Source organism: Falco rusticolus, chromosome 4 (genome assembly GCF_015220075.1).
Source record: "Falco rusticolus isolate bFalRus1 chromosome 4, bFalRus1.pri, whole genome shotgun sequence".
NCBI lineage: Eukaryota > Metazoa > Chordata > Aves > Falconiformes > Falconidae > Falco > Falco rusticolus.
This window is the reverse complement of record NC_051190.1, coordinates 100,759,405-100,773,657: the sequence shown is the minus strand read 5'-3', so window position 1 is coordinate 100,773,657 and position 14,253 is coordinate 100,759,405. Positions and strand designations below refer to the sequence as shown.

Below are 14,253 nucleotides of genomic sequence, written 5' to 3'. Positions count from 1 at the left end.
CAAATGTATAAACCAAGTATTCTGAGGAATTGTGAGACACGTACATAGGTATTAATGAAGTGGACTTATAGGAGAAGTCTTTTAATATTAAGTCATTAAAATGTGTAAATTGTAATCTGATTGCTTTTTAGCGTTTGATGTATTTTCTCAGTCCAGATCTATGCTGCCAACATCTTGATGGCATAACTGCATTGACCAGTGGTGTGACCACCGGATAAATGAAGCTGTAGTCATAAGTTCCAAGCGTAGCTGCAGGTATATTAATAGCATTTGGTTTTGCTAGAATAGTTTGTTTTAATCTAGGGAGTAGGCTGAAAAAGTATAACACTAGTGGTCCAGTCACATTTTCTTTATAGTAGGTTTGTAATTAATAGTAGAAATGCATTTGCTTTGTGAATTAAAAATTACGACTTAAAAATTTAGTTATCTGTTTCATGTGGGAAGTTAGAGCATTGGCTGAAAGATTTCTGTTAAAGGGATACTGGAATTATTTAACAGGTGAGCTGAGTCACCAGCTTGTTGTCAAGGAAAAGGTTACTTTGCTAATTCATTATGACAATTGCTACAATTCAACATCAGTCTTTCTCATTCCAGAGATGACCTCGCAATAGTTAACCACTATATTGCAAAAGTAATTATCACTCTGTAATGATATTTTCAGACATTTTGTGGGAGTTCTGTAGGCAAGAACTTCTTATATTTGTGCAATTGCATGCTTTAAAATGTAAATCATTCTTTCAGCAAATTTCAGCTTTTAAAAATGGCATTCTGAACCATCGTTACATTTTTCTATTACTCAACATTCAGACAAAACCTCCAAACCCAGGAGTGTTTGGACTATTATTTCCTCTAGGCATTTTGCATTTTTTTTTTCTTTATCCTGAAAGAAATTTGTGTTCAGGAGTACAACTGTAGGTGAGTGCACACATTTTTATATGTTTAGATTATGAGTCATGAAGATAACAGGTATGAGGCTGCTTTCCTGTCCAAATTTTTCAGAAGGTCATCTGGCATTACCTGCATCTAGAATATTAGTGGTTTCTAAATAACTTCTTAAGGTCTCTACAGTACTGTGGGATTGTGGAAGAATACTGTTTTTCTTCACAACACACGGATGTGCACATAGGGAAATCAAATTGGAGAGAAATTTAGGGTTGCCAGGTGGTCTTTGTGGTATTGCAAACCTTGTTATAGTCTTTCTTGTCTTTGCCTATTCTTAAAGCTGATGAAATCTAGACTGCTTGCCAAACAAGTCTTATGTTACAGAATTCAAAAGATGAAGGAAAATTAAATAATGAGTCTTATGATGATGTAAAAAAGAGAGAGGTATTGTTCAGAGCAATTTGGAGACTGTTAAATTAGAGATAATGGTTGTAACTATAGATATATCTATGTTTTATTTCAGTTGGCTTTTGAAACTATGAGTGTGATATCTGTTGTTACTAATTGCATACTGATTGGAATGTCTCCACAAGTGAATGCCCTTTTCCCAGACTCAAAAATGGACCTTATTCTGACTGTGGCACTGGTAGAGGTAAGTCTGCCTTCAAACAGTGCATGTGTTTTAGTAGCACATAACATGAACAACAGTGGAAATGATATCAGGGAGTAGACTTCCTCCCTGCACCCCCTTGTATTAAAAGGAAATGAAGATTTCCCTTTCAAAGAAGTGTTTCAAAGCCTTGCCTTTGGTTGCTTGCTTTTCTGTGTTTTCATGTACTGTGAAATGTTGCCATACTTTCCCATACATTCCCAAGATACAGTGTATTTGTTGCTTCAGGTATTTGAAGAATTTAAAAGTACTATTTCAAGAAACAAAATAACCAGTTTTGTGAACTAGCTGTTATTCTGCTTGGTTTGTGAACACAGCATATCTTATAAAGACCTCCTACCTAATCTTTATGGGAATTTCCTGTAAGGCTTATCTGAAACTAGTATATATGAGGACTATAAATAAGTGATTGTAAGAGTATTTGGGTTTCATCTTTTTCTAATTCTATGTAATAACCACTTGAGTGTCCTTCCTTTTCAGACAAGGAGGGATATCTGTGGGTATTTTATATAGTAACTGACACTGTAGGGCTTCGCCTTGGCATGACTTTCTTTCAGAGCTTTCTTGTATTGCATTGCCTTGACTTTCATCATTATGCTATTTTGGCTTTTAGGATCTGGATTACTTGTGGCACAAGGTCCGAGTTGTTTATGTGCAGTTGTTAAACTGTAAGGTATTGCCTTACAGAGGTGCAGCAGGAGCACATACTTTGTTGTTTTTACAGGTGTTAAGCATTATGCAATGAATTATAAGCTTGCTTTGAATTTTATTTTCCAAGCTTTAAGGTTTGCAGTTAACTGTAAATATGAATCATTTCAACTGTTTTGCTGAAGTTCAAGTCTGCAGACAGCCTGATACATTCTTCTATTATGCATGTGTGAACATTTGCATTAAGCTCAGTGAGGTATTTTAATAAAAAACTAATTTGGCAATTTAAATGTACTGTTATGGCTTGTTACTGGACAAGAGATCACATTATGAAAACTGTATGGCTAAAGTAAGCAGTTTGTATTTATGGCAACTTAAAGAGAAGGGGCTATTCTTGCCTTTGCTTCCTGGGTATTTATTCAATTTTTATCTGTTTTTAATGTGAAGCTGGATACATGGTCTCTAGGCAGACCTCTGTTCTGGGTAGGCCATAGGAAAATACTGATATTTTTCTCTATATATTTAAATTCTGCTTATATGCAGTCCTTTAGATGGTAGGAATTGCAGCATGGTAGTTGATTAGCTCTTGGAATTCTTTAACAGTGTATCTCAAATTATCTATAAACGCGCTGGAAAGGGAGTTGAAGAAAATGACAAGCAGAAAGTTTGAAGAGAAAAGGTAAATTAGTACTGAGGGGAGGAAAGGCAAAAATGTTGTCTAATACTGAGAGGCAACGTTGACGAAGGCCATGAATCTATAACTAACATTGTATGAAGGGACTGATGGAGGCTAAAGCTGGGTGAGCTAGAGAGCAACCATTTGATTACAGAAAAGTCAGGTTTTCTCATACTGTTCTTAGTAAAAAAAGAAAACAACCCCAAAACAACCCATAATGTACTTGTCAGAAAAGGGGTATTTAAAAAACAGTTTTAATCATAAGTATCCAGTATGCTTGATACTTTTAAGTATGTTGGTCTGATTTTTTTTTTTTGGCTGTTTTTGTGTTATTACAAACTATTTTGCCTGAGAAAACACAAAGACACAAACCCAGTTTGTAAGTCTTATAGTGCTTTTCTGCAGCATAACAAGCCATGTGATTCTTGGAATGTTGTTGGTTATAAACAATTCCAAAACTGTTCAATGTGAAATTTAAAATTTTCTTGCAGTGTCCTGAGAGGCAGTCTTTCAGTACATTTTACACAATATTTAACAACTTCACAAGTGTGGTTTTTTGTTTATTTGGGAGGGGTTTTTTGTTTGTTTGGTGGTGTTTTTTTGATTGTTTTAAAGAGTCAAAGAATAGCAGAGAATAGGTCATATAATCTTGCAGGAAGTTGTTAATACAAGTTATGAAGTTTCTGGAGTCCAAAAGATCTCTCCAAAGTGAAACGCGTTATATGTATAATTTTATTTAAAAAACTAAAAACAACACAAAAACCATGATTTTCACTTCCGTTGACAAAAGTTTCCATTGTGTTGACAGTTAAACATGTTCTTAGTTACACAAATGATTCTTTTTATCAGTAGTTGTATGTTCTTTAGGTTAAAACGCTGATTACAAAAGGTAGAAAGAAGGGGTGATTACTAGAAGCTGTGGGACTATGAACAGCAGCAGTATGACTTTATGGCACCTTAAAGAGATGGGACTATTTTTGCCTTTGCTTCCTGTGTGTTTATTCCCATCTTATCTTTTGCACTGGCACTTTCTTTTATTTGTTGCATGAAGATTCAGATTAGGGAATTGTTCTAGGAGAAGCTGTCTGAATCAGTTCACTGGTGAAAGGGAGCAGGGCAGAAGCAACTGTGTGTGGAAGACACAATGGTAGTGCTGTAGGTTTGTGCTGGATTCAATTTGTGGGACTTCTGCCCCACAGAGTCTTTCTCCTGTAATTATTACTTCATCTACAGGAAGATCCTTAAACTAGGAGAGAAGCACAAATTTCATGTATTGGCATTATTCCCATATACCTTTCCTATATTTATTAATGTTTAAGCTGCATTTCAGTTGTAAAGAAAAATTCAGGAACAGAATATATCACATTAAACCTCTAGGACAAACCTAGTGCATCTAAAGTACATCAGTGTTAAGGTAGGAAAAAATTATGTTGGATGTGTCTGAGTGCTGATAGAAGAATGTTTTTATCACCTAGCAGAGATTCAGAAACACGATACAGGTGAATTACTTTATCTTCTGGTGTTTGCTGCAGATGAAGATGAGAATTTCACAGTGTGTTTATGCTGTTTTGATAGCAGCTTGGCAGGCTGTGTGAAAAGGAAAAGAAGAAATGTTTTTTAGTAGGCTATGTATGCTTTCACATGTTCAGTTGATGGGGTAACCTACTTAAATCTTAGCTGACATTAAGTATTTTTATCAGGTTTAAGCAACTGAGACTCCAGTTGAATATTTATATAGGTTTGATGCAAAGTTAAACAGAAAAAGCGCTGTTCTTACCAAAGCCAAGCATAGGTATTGACAATGTCCTCATTTTTTCCTCCCCCTCCAAAAAAAATGTTAGGACTTTAAAAAAAAATACTAATTCTCTTCAAATGGAAGCATATTTATATGGCAACATTTGACATCACTCAGTACAGACATAATGAAGAACTGTGTGTGATATTCTTGTAAGCATTCTGTACCCAGCCCCACATATTTATGCAAAATAATATTTTTTTTCATTAACAACTCTAACTCCACTGCTGTCTACACTTTGGCGGGAATACATATTGTATGAGCAAAGTATATGCTAATTAAATATAATCACATATTAACTATTTCATAATAAATAATGGTAAGCATTAGAATAATAACATTTAATAATATTTTTAAAGTCTTAAAACAGTGATTTTATTTTTTTTTGAACAGTTGACCTATTTTCATCAATTCAACATCTGCTTCCATGGCAACATGATTTGAACCAGGAGCAGAATCATGCAACTCCCCTCTTTTTCTTGCTGGATAGATGCTGAGTGCAGCAAGTGCAGTTTTCAAACAAAAAGTAGTAGGTGAATGTCATTAAAGCAGGAAACCATAAGCCCTAATTAACATAACTTTAAAATAGTTACATCCTGTAGTGTTTAGTTCTTCAGGCTTTACCATAGACACATACTTCTGGTATGAACCACAGGTGTAAAGTAGAACATTTCAAGCAAGCATTTGTGCTTGTGTGAAACTGTACCCAGTCACCTCTGACTTCTTACAGTGATTTGAAAAAAAAAAAAAAAAAGAGGAAATTATTCTGAAGAAATTTGTTGAATAGCTGAGTGGATTAAAACAAGGTGTAACCTTAATTCTGCAGTGCTTTTTTACATTTCTTTGAGAATTGTTGACAAGTTTTCTTCCTGATGACTGACTTTTTAATGTAGACTCATAAATTCAAAGAATGCTAATTAAATCAGTTTCAGGACTGCTCTGAAAGTTGAGTCTAAGAAATCAGTTGTATGTACAATTCTTAGTAGTGGTTTGGGTGGTTTCGATTATTTTTTGTTTTAAACAGTACATCAGTAGGAGTGTTTTGAAGCAATAGCTGTAAAGTACAGCTTAAGGTGCATGCATCCTAATATCCAAAAGTAACTTTTGTTATCCAAGCACTCAAATGTTGTGAACTAATGGAAAGCTTTTATGCAGAGGTGCACTTAGCCTGGATGTCTTACATCACACAGAGGCATTTGGGGATTACCTTGGAAATACTAAATAATAATGGAGGGCTCTCTTGATAGCTGTAGTGTAAAATCTGACCTTACAGTCTACAAATATGATCAGCTCTGGTATAGGTGAAAATGAGGACAAGACTAGCATATTAATAATAAACATAGATTAATAAACAATTCAGCTGTGTAAATTTGATTTCATGGAGTTCTTGCAAGGATTTGAAATAGATCTTCATAAAAAAATATTTATGTTTAAATTCTGTTCTGTAAGAGGTATGGAGTGGAATAAGGGAAGTAACCCTTTCTTAAGCTTTGATTGTTCTGGGTGAGGAGGAGCTGCCAGTCCATTTTCAAAGGTTGGAAAGAAGGAGTCATAGCTTGTTAATAAAGATGAAAAGTTAGTGCTGTTATGTTTAGAAGTGTTAGCTGATCCAAAATCAAAGTGGTTGAGAGTTGCTTGGTACATATGCTTTTGTCTAGAGCTGTATTTTATTAAGTGTATTTCTTCATCAAAAGCCTCCTGGTGTACAGTAGAAGCTCTCTGAGCTTCTGCTGAGCACTTGTAATGGCCTCAACACTCAGCCACTTTAGCCAGTAAACTTGACAGTTGTTTCTGCAATGATGTGCCAAAGAAACTGGGAAACGCTACCACAGTTGAATGGTTTGGATTCTAGTCGATGAGAGGTTCTAGGCATCATCATACTTTGCTTTCTAGATAAACTGGGAAATTAGTAAGCATTGCATCCTGAGTGCAGCTGAAGCTCTTTTGAATTTGCTTATTGAGAGAAAGCAATTTTAGGTGGCTTGTCATATTAAAATCAAGAGTCTTTTCCCTTTATTTTCTTTTAAAACAAAAAAAAAACCTTTAAATGTTTTGCACAGGTTTCAGTGCTGTCTTTTTTTCCTGATAAAGCTGATTTTTAATTTTTTTTTAAATTTTTAAAGAAACACTGCTAGTTGACTTATTTTTTAGCAGTCATCTACCAGACTCCATTCTGGCAGGGTGGAAGTGAGGTGTGGTTCTGCATGATGTAGTGCTTCGCATGTGTGCAGCAAACAGCTTTATTTGTGTAGAATTCAGGACTTTAGGGTTTAGCAGATATGCAATGTACACTTAGATATTGGCCAACTTTACATAGTAAAGAAACTGGAAAAAATGCAGAAAAATAGGCTGCATCAGTATATAGACATATATAAATTCATTGACACTGAAGGAGTTAGAACAGTGCAAAATTGGAGCAAACCAGCTGTGCATAAGATGATTTTTTTTTTCCTGAAGTATGTCTGTGTTTGTGACAGGTAATAATTTAAGATACAGTAGATGCAGAGTTTCACATAAAGAATCAGAGAGTAATTTAGGCTGGAAGGGACTTCTGGAGATTATTTGGTCTAACCTGCTGCTGAAAGCAGGACCCTAGATTAGGTTGTCCATGTCCTTGTCAAGCTAAGCTAAGACTTGAATACTTCCAGCCAGGGTAAGTCCACCACTTCTCTGGGCAACCTATTCCATTGTCTAATTGTTCTCATGGCAAAGAATGGGTGTTTTTTTTCTTACAGCAAGAAAATTCCCCGAAGCAACTTGTGTCTTATGGCCTCTTGTCCTTTCACTGTGCATCCTTGTGAAGAAGGCATTTCCGTCTTCTTGAAAACTACCTGTCAGGCATTGGAAGATCAGTGATTAGATCCTCTCCACCTTCCTGAGCCTTCCCTTTTCTAAGTGGAGCAAACCTGGTTCCTTCAGTCTTTCTTCATATGTCAGATTCTTCAACCCTGTGGTCTTGGTGGCCCTCCAACAGACCCCCTTTCAGCTTTTTTAGTGTCTGTTTTCCATGTTGTCAGTGCCACTTTTAAAGAAATAAGGAGTGCCTTTCATGTGGGCTCATCCCTTTGTATGTCTGCTAGTTGCAGTGGGTATTCTTTCTTTGTCCTCAATCTATTTGCTCTTTAATCGGAGAAAATAATTTCTGGGAGCAGTTGTACAACTCTTAACTTGCTTACTGATGAAATATTTTTGGCAACAGCCTCCAGGTATCTCTTTCCATGTCCTAGTTCTTTTCTGTGGCAGTGTGTTTTGTCCATACTGATATGCATACTTGTATGCATGCATATATACTATGTGAGGGTGTTTCGTTTATAACCTGAGTAGTTTTTTAGTTTTCAGGTGTAAATGTAAGGCATAGTGTTTACTGGTAAATATTTGATATGTGGCTTAAATTTCCATCTAATAGTTAAATGTAAAGGGAAAAAAATATTATTTAGCTATAATAAAATAATATTAATTAGGAAGTTATACGTAAGGCTCTTTCTGTAATGTTTAATGGTAAGATACAAATCTTACTTGGCAGCTTTACAGTTCCTTTTTAAGAAAATACTTAGCAAGCTTATTCTTCAGGTGTTCTATTTAAGTGAAACATATCCTAGCCTAGATATGCTTGCACTTATGATGAAAATATGAAAATACAGAAAGATATATGAAAAAATGCAATTGATGTAAATTATGTAATTTTTTGGTTCATTGATATATGCATACGTAAAATAATTCTGCAGCATTACTAGTTCTGGATGTTAGAAAAGATTATTCCAAGCCACTGGTGATTTCAATTAATGTATTGTTTCTGTTCAAGGATACCTCTACCTCAGCTGCAAACACATATGTAATGCATATACATATACATAACAAATCATGCCTAAAAGTCTTCCTTTAGAAATCTGATGTGTATGTTTTAATTTTTAGTATCATACAAAATAGTAATTTGATTTTTATATTCTATGCTATACAGGTAAGTCACTGCAATTTGGTTTATTCCTAGACTTGCAATTGTGAGCCATAAAAATAGCTTGATATTTTACTTTCAAGCTGAAACCCTGGCAGAAATTACCAGAAGATGCTGAATAACATTACTATAACTTAGTGGAAGTTTCTGAATGTTTCTGTAGTATAGAGACTTAGGAAAGCTTACTGATTCTTTAGTTTACTCTCTGACAATATTTTAAGAATAAAAATTAACTCAAATTTTTGTGTATTTTATACACATTGTACTTTGCAAAAGATTCTTGAAATGGTAGCTTTAGTTTGAATACAAGTTTATGAAATATTTTAGGTAAGTTATTCTTCTGAGTAACAAGGGAACAGATTGTTTTCAGGTTTTTTTTTCTCACCTCAGTGAGAGTTTTAACCTTTCAGATGGGGGAAGATTTATAGGTTTATCTGTATAAGAGTCTGTAAGTGCTTGCTGCTGGACCAGACTCTTGGGACCATATCAACGAGGTTTAAAAAAAAAAAAAAAAAAAAAAGACAAGTTTGCTGGTTGCATATTAATATGGATTATGTTCATTTCCAAAATCAGAATTTATCACAGATATTTTTAGTGCCATCTACTGGTTCTTTTGAGATATTCCTTCTGGTTTAGTGTATATTTTTGATCACTTTGAAGACCAGTAAAGACTAATGGCAAAAGCTTGTCAGAATGAAAACAAACGAAAAATTCAAAGATCTAAGTAAGTTTGTGGTTGCTGGTTGTATTCTGTAGCTTTCTGCTAGTATAGAAGTGAAAATGTATATTAGCATCCATCTATTCTTAAATAGTCCAATGGCTTTTTGAAAGTGTCAGAATTTAAGAGAGTATTTGTATGTTTTCTTATTTGTGAGTAGTTTTAATTTGTTCTTCCTTATTTTCTGTTTTTCTCAAACCCTTTTTCAGATTCTCAATTTGCTATGTTGGAAGTTGAAAAATAATCACACAGATGAATGAACTGTGCTGTTCAAACCATGTACAAACACTGACATATGTTAAGTGTGTGGGTATGTGTAGTAATGTGTAGGACAGCAAGAAACCACTGTATCGCATCAGGTTTTTCAACCCTGATAACTGAAATATATTGCTGTGTTGATATATTGACAGTAATTTTCATTCCTTACTTTAGGGTGACACAATTGAAAATAAGATCTTTATCTTTAAATAATATGTGCCTTGGTTGTAAAGGTCAGACTTGGTGTATGAAATAGTTTGCTGCCTTTTTTTTTTTTTTTTTTTTTAAACAGAATTTTTTGACCCAGTTGAACTGGGGGTATGTACAAAGGAATGGCCGAGCTAGATTGTGTCATGGGTCTCTCTAAGCCAGAATCCTTTCTGCAGCAGAGGCCAAGGGAAGACTATATTAGTATAGCTAAACATGTAGTCATGCTTCCTTAGAATTAATTCCCAGGATCTAGTGATCTGTGGTGTAAACCTTTATAAGGACCTGTCTTGTTACTGAAAATGAACTGGCCAAAGCTGTGTATGAAAGGGTGAAATGCTTTTATGCAATGGCATAGCCACTTTTTCAAAATTACTTGAATTGTTTTATAGTAAAAAAGCTAGTTAAGCAACTAATGTTAATATTATCTTAGCTTAATAAGTAATCATCGTGTGTATTGGTTCTACTCTGGATTTTCCTAGCTTTTCTCTGCTCTTTTCTCAGTTGTCTTTTCTGTGGAAGAAGGACTTCTAATTCTAAGTTGGATGCTGCCATTTGTCACTGCTGCATGTGGCAGTGACATTCTGGTGAAGGTTAAGAAGCTCATAGCAAAGGGAGCCCTCTCACAGGGAAAAAAAAATGTGGGAGGTATCTTAGTAGAGACAATGATAGCAAAAAGGTAATGTTCCCATCTTGCTGTCAGTCTGGTGGTGGTAGGAACAGGCAGGTACAGAGGTATCAGGTGCCAGGTAGCTCAAAGACCTGAACATTCAAGAAGGATCATGGCAGTGCTTTACTTCACATTGTGGTCCCTTCAGTAAGAAGTAGAAATGGGTGTGTCTTCTGGGATTGTGCCATTCCTCATGCATTTTAACATGGTCTGGTAGATACTACTGTATTTTTAAACCATGTGTATACTAGGAAAGTTGCGTGAGGAAGATACCAGGAATTCTTCCTGGAGGAGAACATATTCCTTAACTATGCTAATAGGTGCTTCAGAAGTGTCAGTCTGGAAGAACAGCAGGAGAAGACTGAGTAAGAATATTTTTTCTGTTCCTTCTGGGATTGTGCAAGGCTGCCAAAATGACAGAACTTCAAAGGAAAGATGAATAAAGAACAGATCTTTGGAGAGAATTACAAGACGTTTTAAAGAACTTTATAAAAATCAGACTTTCAGATCTCTTTAAAACCCACTTAGCCTAATATTTCCCACAAAGAAGTTTCCTTTAATGTTTAAATATGGTATTTCCAACTCAAGCCTGATCAGGATGTGCAGCTTCCTTGCTGGCAGTTGGAAGCTGAATGGCCAGACAAAAGCCAAGCTAATACCTATTAATATTCATTGTTTACCTTCCACTTGATCAAGATTAGTAATTGTTTAATGACAAGATAAAGTATGTACACTCAAAGCCTCCTGGCTGCACAACCGTTCCAAGGCTGGCTTAACATGTCATGGAACTGAGTTGTTTTGTTTTGTAAATAACATATTAGTTTATTCAGTTAAATTATTTAAATAATTTTCTGCAAATGTGATGTCTGTAGCTGCCAGCACAAGCCTGAATAATGGCATTTCCTAGAGGATAGGTGGAGCTATAGGATTCAGGTATTGTATTTCCACATCTCTGTGATGCAGTTTACAGTAGTGTTTCTTTTGTATCATTCTTACTAGAAGCTTTCCTTCTCAGGGACTGTGACGTTCTTCCCATCTCCAAGGTTTTGTATAACTTTTGTGTCTAAGGTGGTATGTTCTGGTTGGTTGGTTTGTTTGGATCTGAAACTGCATGTAGTATTGGAGGATAAACCCAGGTAGTCATTTCTATCCTCACGTGATTGAGAGCAAAAATGAGCGGCTCTGAGCAGGTAAGGGAATCCAGAAGTAGAAAATGTGGGGTTTGCAGCTGCAGTTGGAGAAGAGATGAAGTGCAAGAGATCAGTAGAACTGTCTCCAAATAGCAGGAAAAAAGCCAGTCATATCTGTGTTGGTGCCTCTGTGTTGTTTATTAGATATAAACACCTCTCTTTTCAGAGGGAGTCTTAATGATGTAATATTGTTGCTTGCATGTTTTCCAGTTACAAAATTGCAGAGGAATTTCCTTTTCTTTTATTAAATTTTCTTTGCAATAACTTCTGACACTCTGGTTTGGAGTATTAAGCCTTCTGGATCAACTTCTGCATTCATGTTGTTGACTTTGTTACCTACTCAGTATTGTAAATATATTTAGTAGTCATTTATTGGAAATTTGTAGCGTAAGTTCTACAGTCTCTTAATTAAAAATGAGCTAGATTTGTTGCTGTAGCTTTTCCCATCCTGATCCTCTTTAGAAAAAGTTGAAAGCATCGTTTGTGTTTTAAAAGCTGGGATTATTTAAAAAAAAAAAATCCCTTTTTTTTTTTACTTGCTTGCTTTGTTTTAAGTGCTGAGAACCAGCTGGCCCACTACACTGAAAAATTATTTTGGAACTCAAATTGTGCAAGAAAATGCAGTACTGGACTGAAAAGCTGTAGTGTAGAGTTAATTTTTTTTTAATAGTCTCTGTGAAGACGTTTTATTAAATGCAGGCTGAATATGGTCATGAGTCATGCTGTGAAGTAAATGTCAGAAGAAGTGGGGCTTAATTACTTCATTTTTGCACTGAATTTTTATCTTTTACTGGGAAGATGTGTCAATCCAAAATTTCACTCTTCTGATCAGAAGAAATTAGTGGAATGATGTGTAATTTTCAAAGGGATTTTTCATTAACTGTGGCAGTGTGCAGGCTGCCTGATATGCTGCTGCTTTCTATTCTAATACCATGAACGGTTCTTTTGAAGTCATGGGAGATTTCTAATGCATGTCTATAATCTGCTAAATCTTTACAATGAATAATACAAAGGAGATACAGTTAGAAGTTGCTGAGAATTCGTAAACCACAGTATGTTTGATCAAGGTTCGTTTTAGTCAGAGGATTTGTTGTAAGATAAATAGTGTTTGTGCATGCGCATGAGTGTATGTACGTGCATGGTATAGGGATTACAGATAAACTGATATCAAATATAAAGGTATCTTTTATTAAACTTGAAATACAGAGTTTGCGATAATTGAGTTTATCTGCATCTCAGTGTATTTTTTTCAGAAGTTCATAGCTATTGCAAATTCTGAGTGAAACTTGTTTTAAATCTGGTGAAATGGCAATAAACAGTTTATTAAAGGAAACGTTTAAATTTTTACTGCTATAGCTTAGCAAATAAAATTATTTAATTCAAGTACTTTCTTGTTCTAGCTTCTGCAAGGCTTAATTTTTTTTAAAAGATGGCTATACTAAGAGTAGTTCCTAACAAATAAATTAATACATCTTGAAAAACAGTATGTTGAAAAAAATTGAAATATTAGTTTATTCTAACACTGATTGCATTTGGTAGTTCTGCTTTATTTCCTGTGTAATTATAACAACTGCAGGACCAAACAGGAGAAATATAATGAGTGTTAGTGTGACATCTCTCTAGTGGTTTTCCTGCCAGTTTAACAAAATAATTTGAGGAAAGTGTATTACATCTTTTTAAAAGCATAAAATGTGTATATAGGGAGGATTTGAGGGTTAATGCCTTACATGTGAATAAGGAGACCACAGCCTAGACTGTAGTGTTCCTGTAAGTGCTCCTGTTTCTGTTTCACCCCCTGTTATTATGGGAGACTATAACTACTTTCAAATTCTGACTGCAAACTACCCTTTAAGGATCAAAAGCAGAGCTGGTAGCTAGAATGGGATGTGGCCATATTCCTCCCCATGGAGACAGCAGGTTGAAAAGTGACGCTGGTACCATTATGCTAATAGGTTCATGAACTGGTCTTCCCTAAACTGGGATGGTTCTGTCACGGCCAAATAAAACTGACTTTGGGTATGTCAGAAGGAATGAGTGGATCTGCCTTTTTACAACTTCTAGTTCAGATTACTTTGGTGCGTATCTGGAAAGCCACATGCAGCACAACATGTAACTGCTGATTTCTAGGTAGTATTGGTGCTGCAGTTCTTTGACAGCTGCATGGTCTTTGTATTGGTGTGTTTGGAATTGCACGTTCTGAATTTGCTGAGTATAGGTAGAACCTTCTACCATTTTCTTATTCTGTTGTTTTTTGGTTTTTTTTAAATATTTCAAGTTGCTTAGGCTTTCCAAGCATCCTCAGGTGCTGTGATCGTTACACTAAGACCTCAACTACCAAGAGAAGTTAACAATAACAGTTAGTGAAGAAGAAATCTTAGGGTGCACCTCACGTGGATGCTCTGTTATAGTATTATAATAATTTAATTCTGTTCTAAATCTTTAAAATGAGAGGTTCCAAATCTGCTGAGTTTTAGTTTGTTTTCCATGTCTTCTCCCCTCCATTTTATTTTTGAAGGTGAAGTGCATAGCAGTAGCGGCAGCTTGCTCTTCCCTCCCCCTTCCCCTGCAATGTAGGTTAAACTTTGAG

At 35.3% G+C, this 14,253-nt stretch overlaps 1 protein-coding gene across 2 annotated transcripts in view; it reads left to right on the top strand.

The window, feature by feature from the left end:
* Positions 1–14,253, top strand: part of ANO10 (anoctamin 10) — a 130,028-nt gene that overhangs the window by 21,539 nt on the left and 94,236 nt on the right. For both annotated transcript variants that reach the window (XM_037383060.1, XM_037383061.1), the window contains exon 11: positions 1,406–1,534. In XM_037383060.1, coding sequence (XP_037238957.1) covers positions 1,406–1,534 — 129 coding nt within the window. The remainder of the gene's footprint in view (positions 1–1,405; positions 1,535–14,253) is intronic.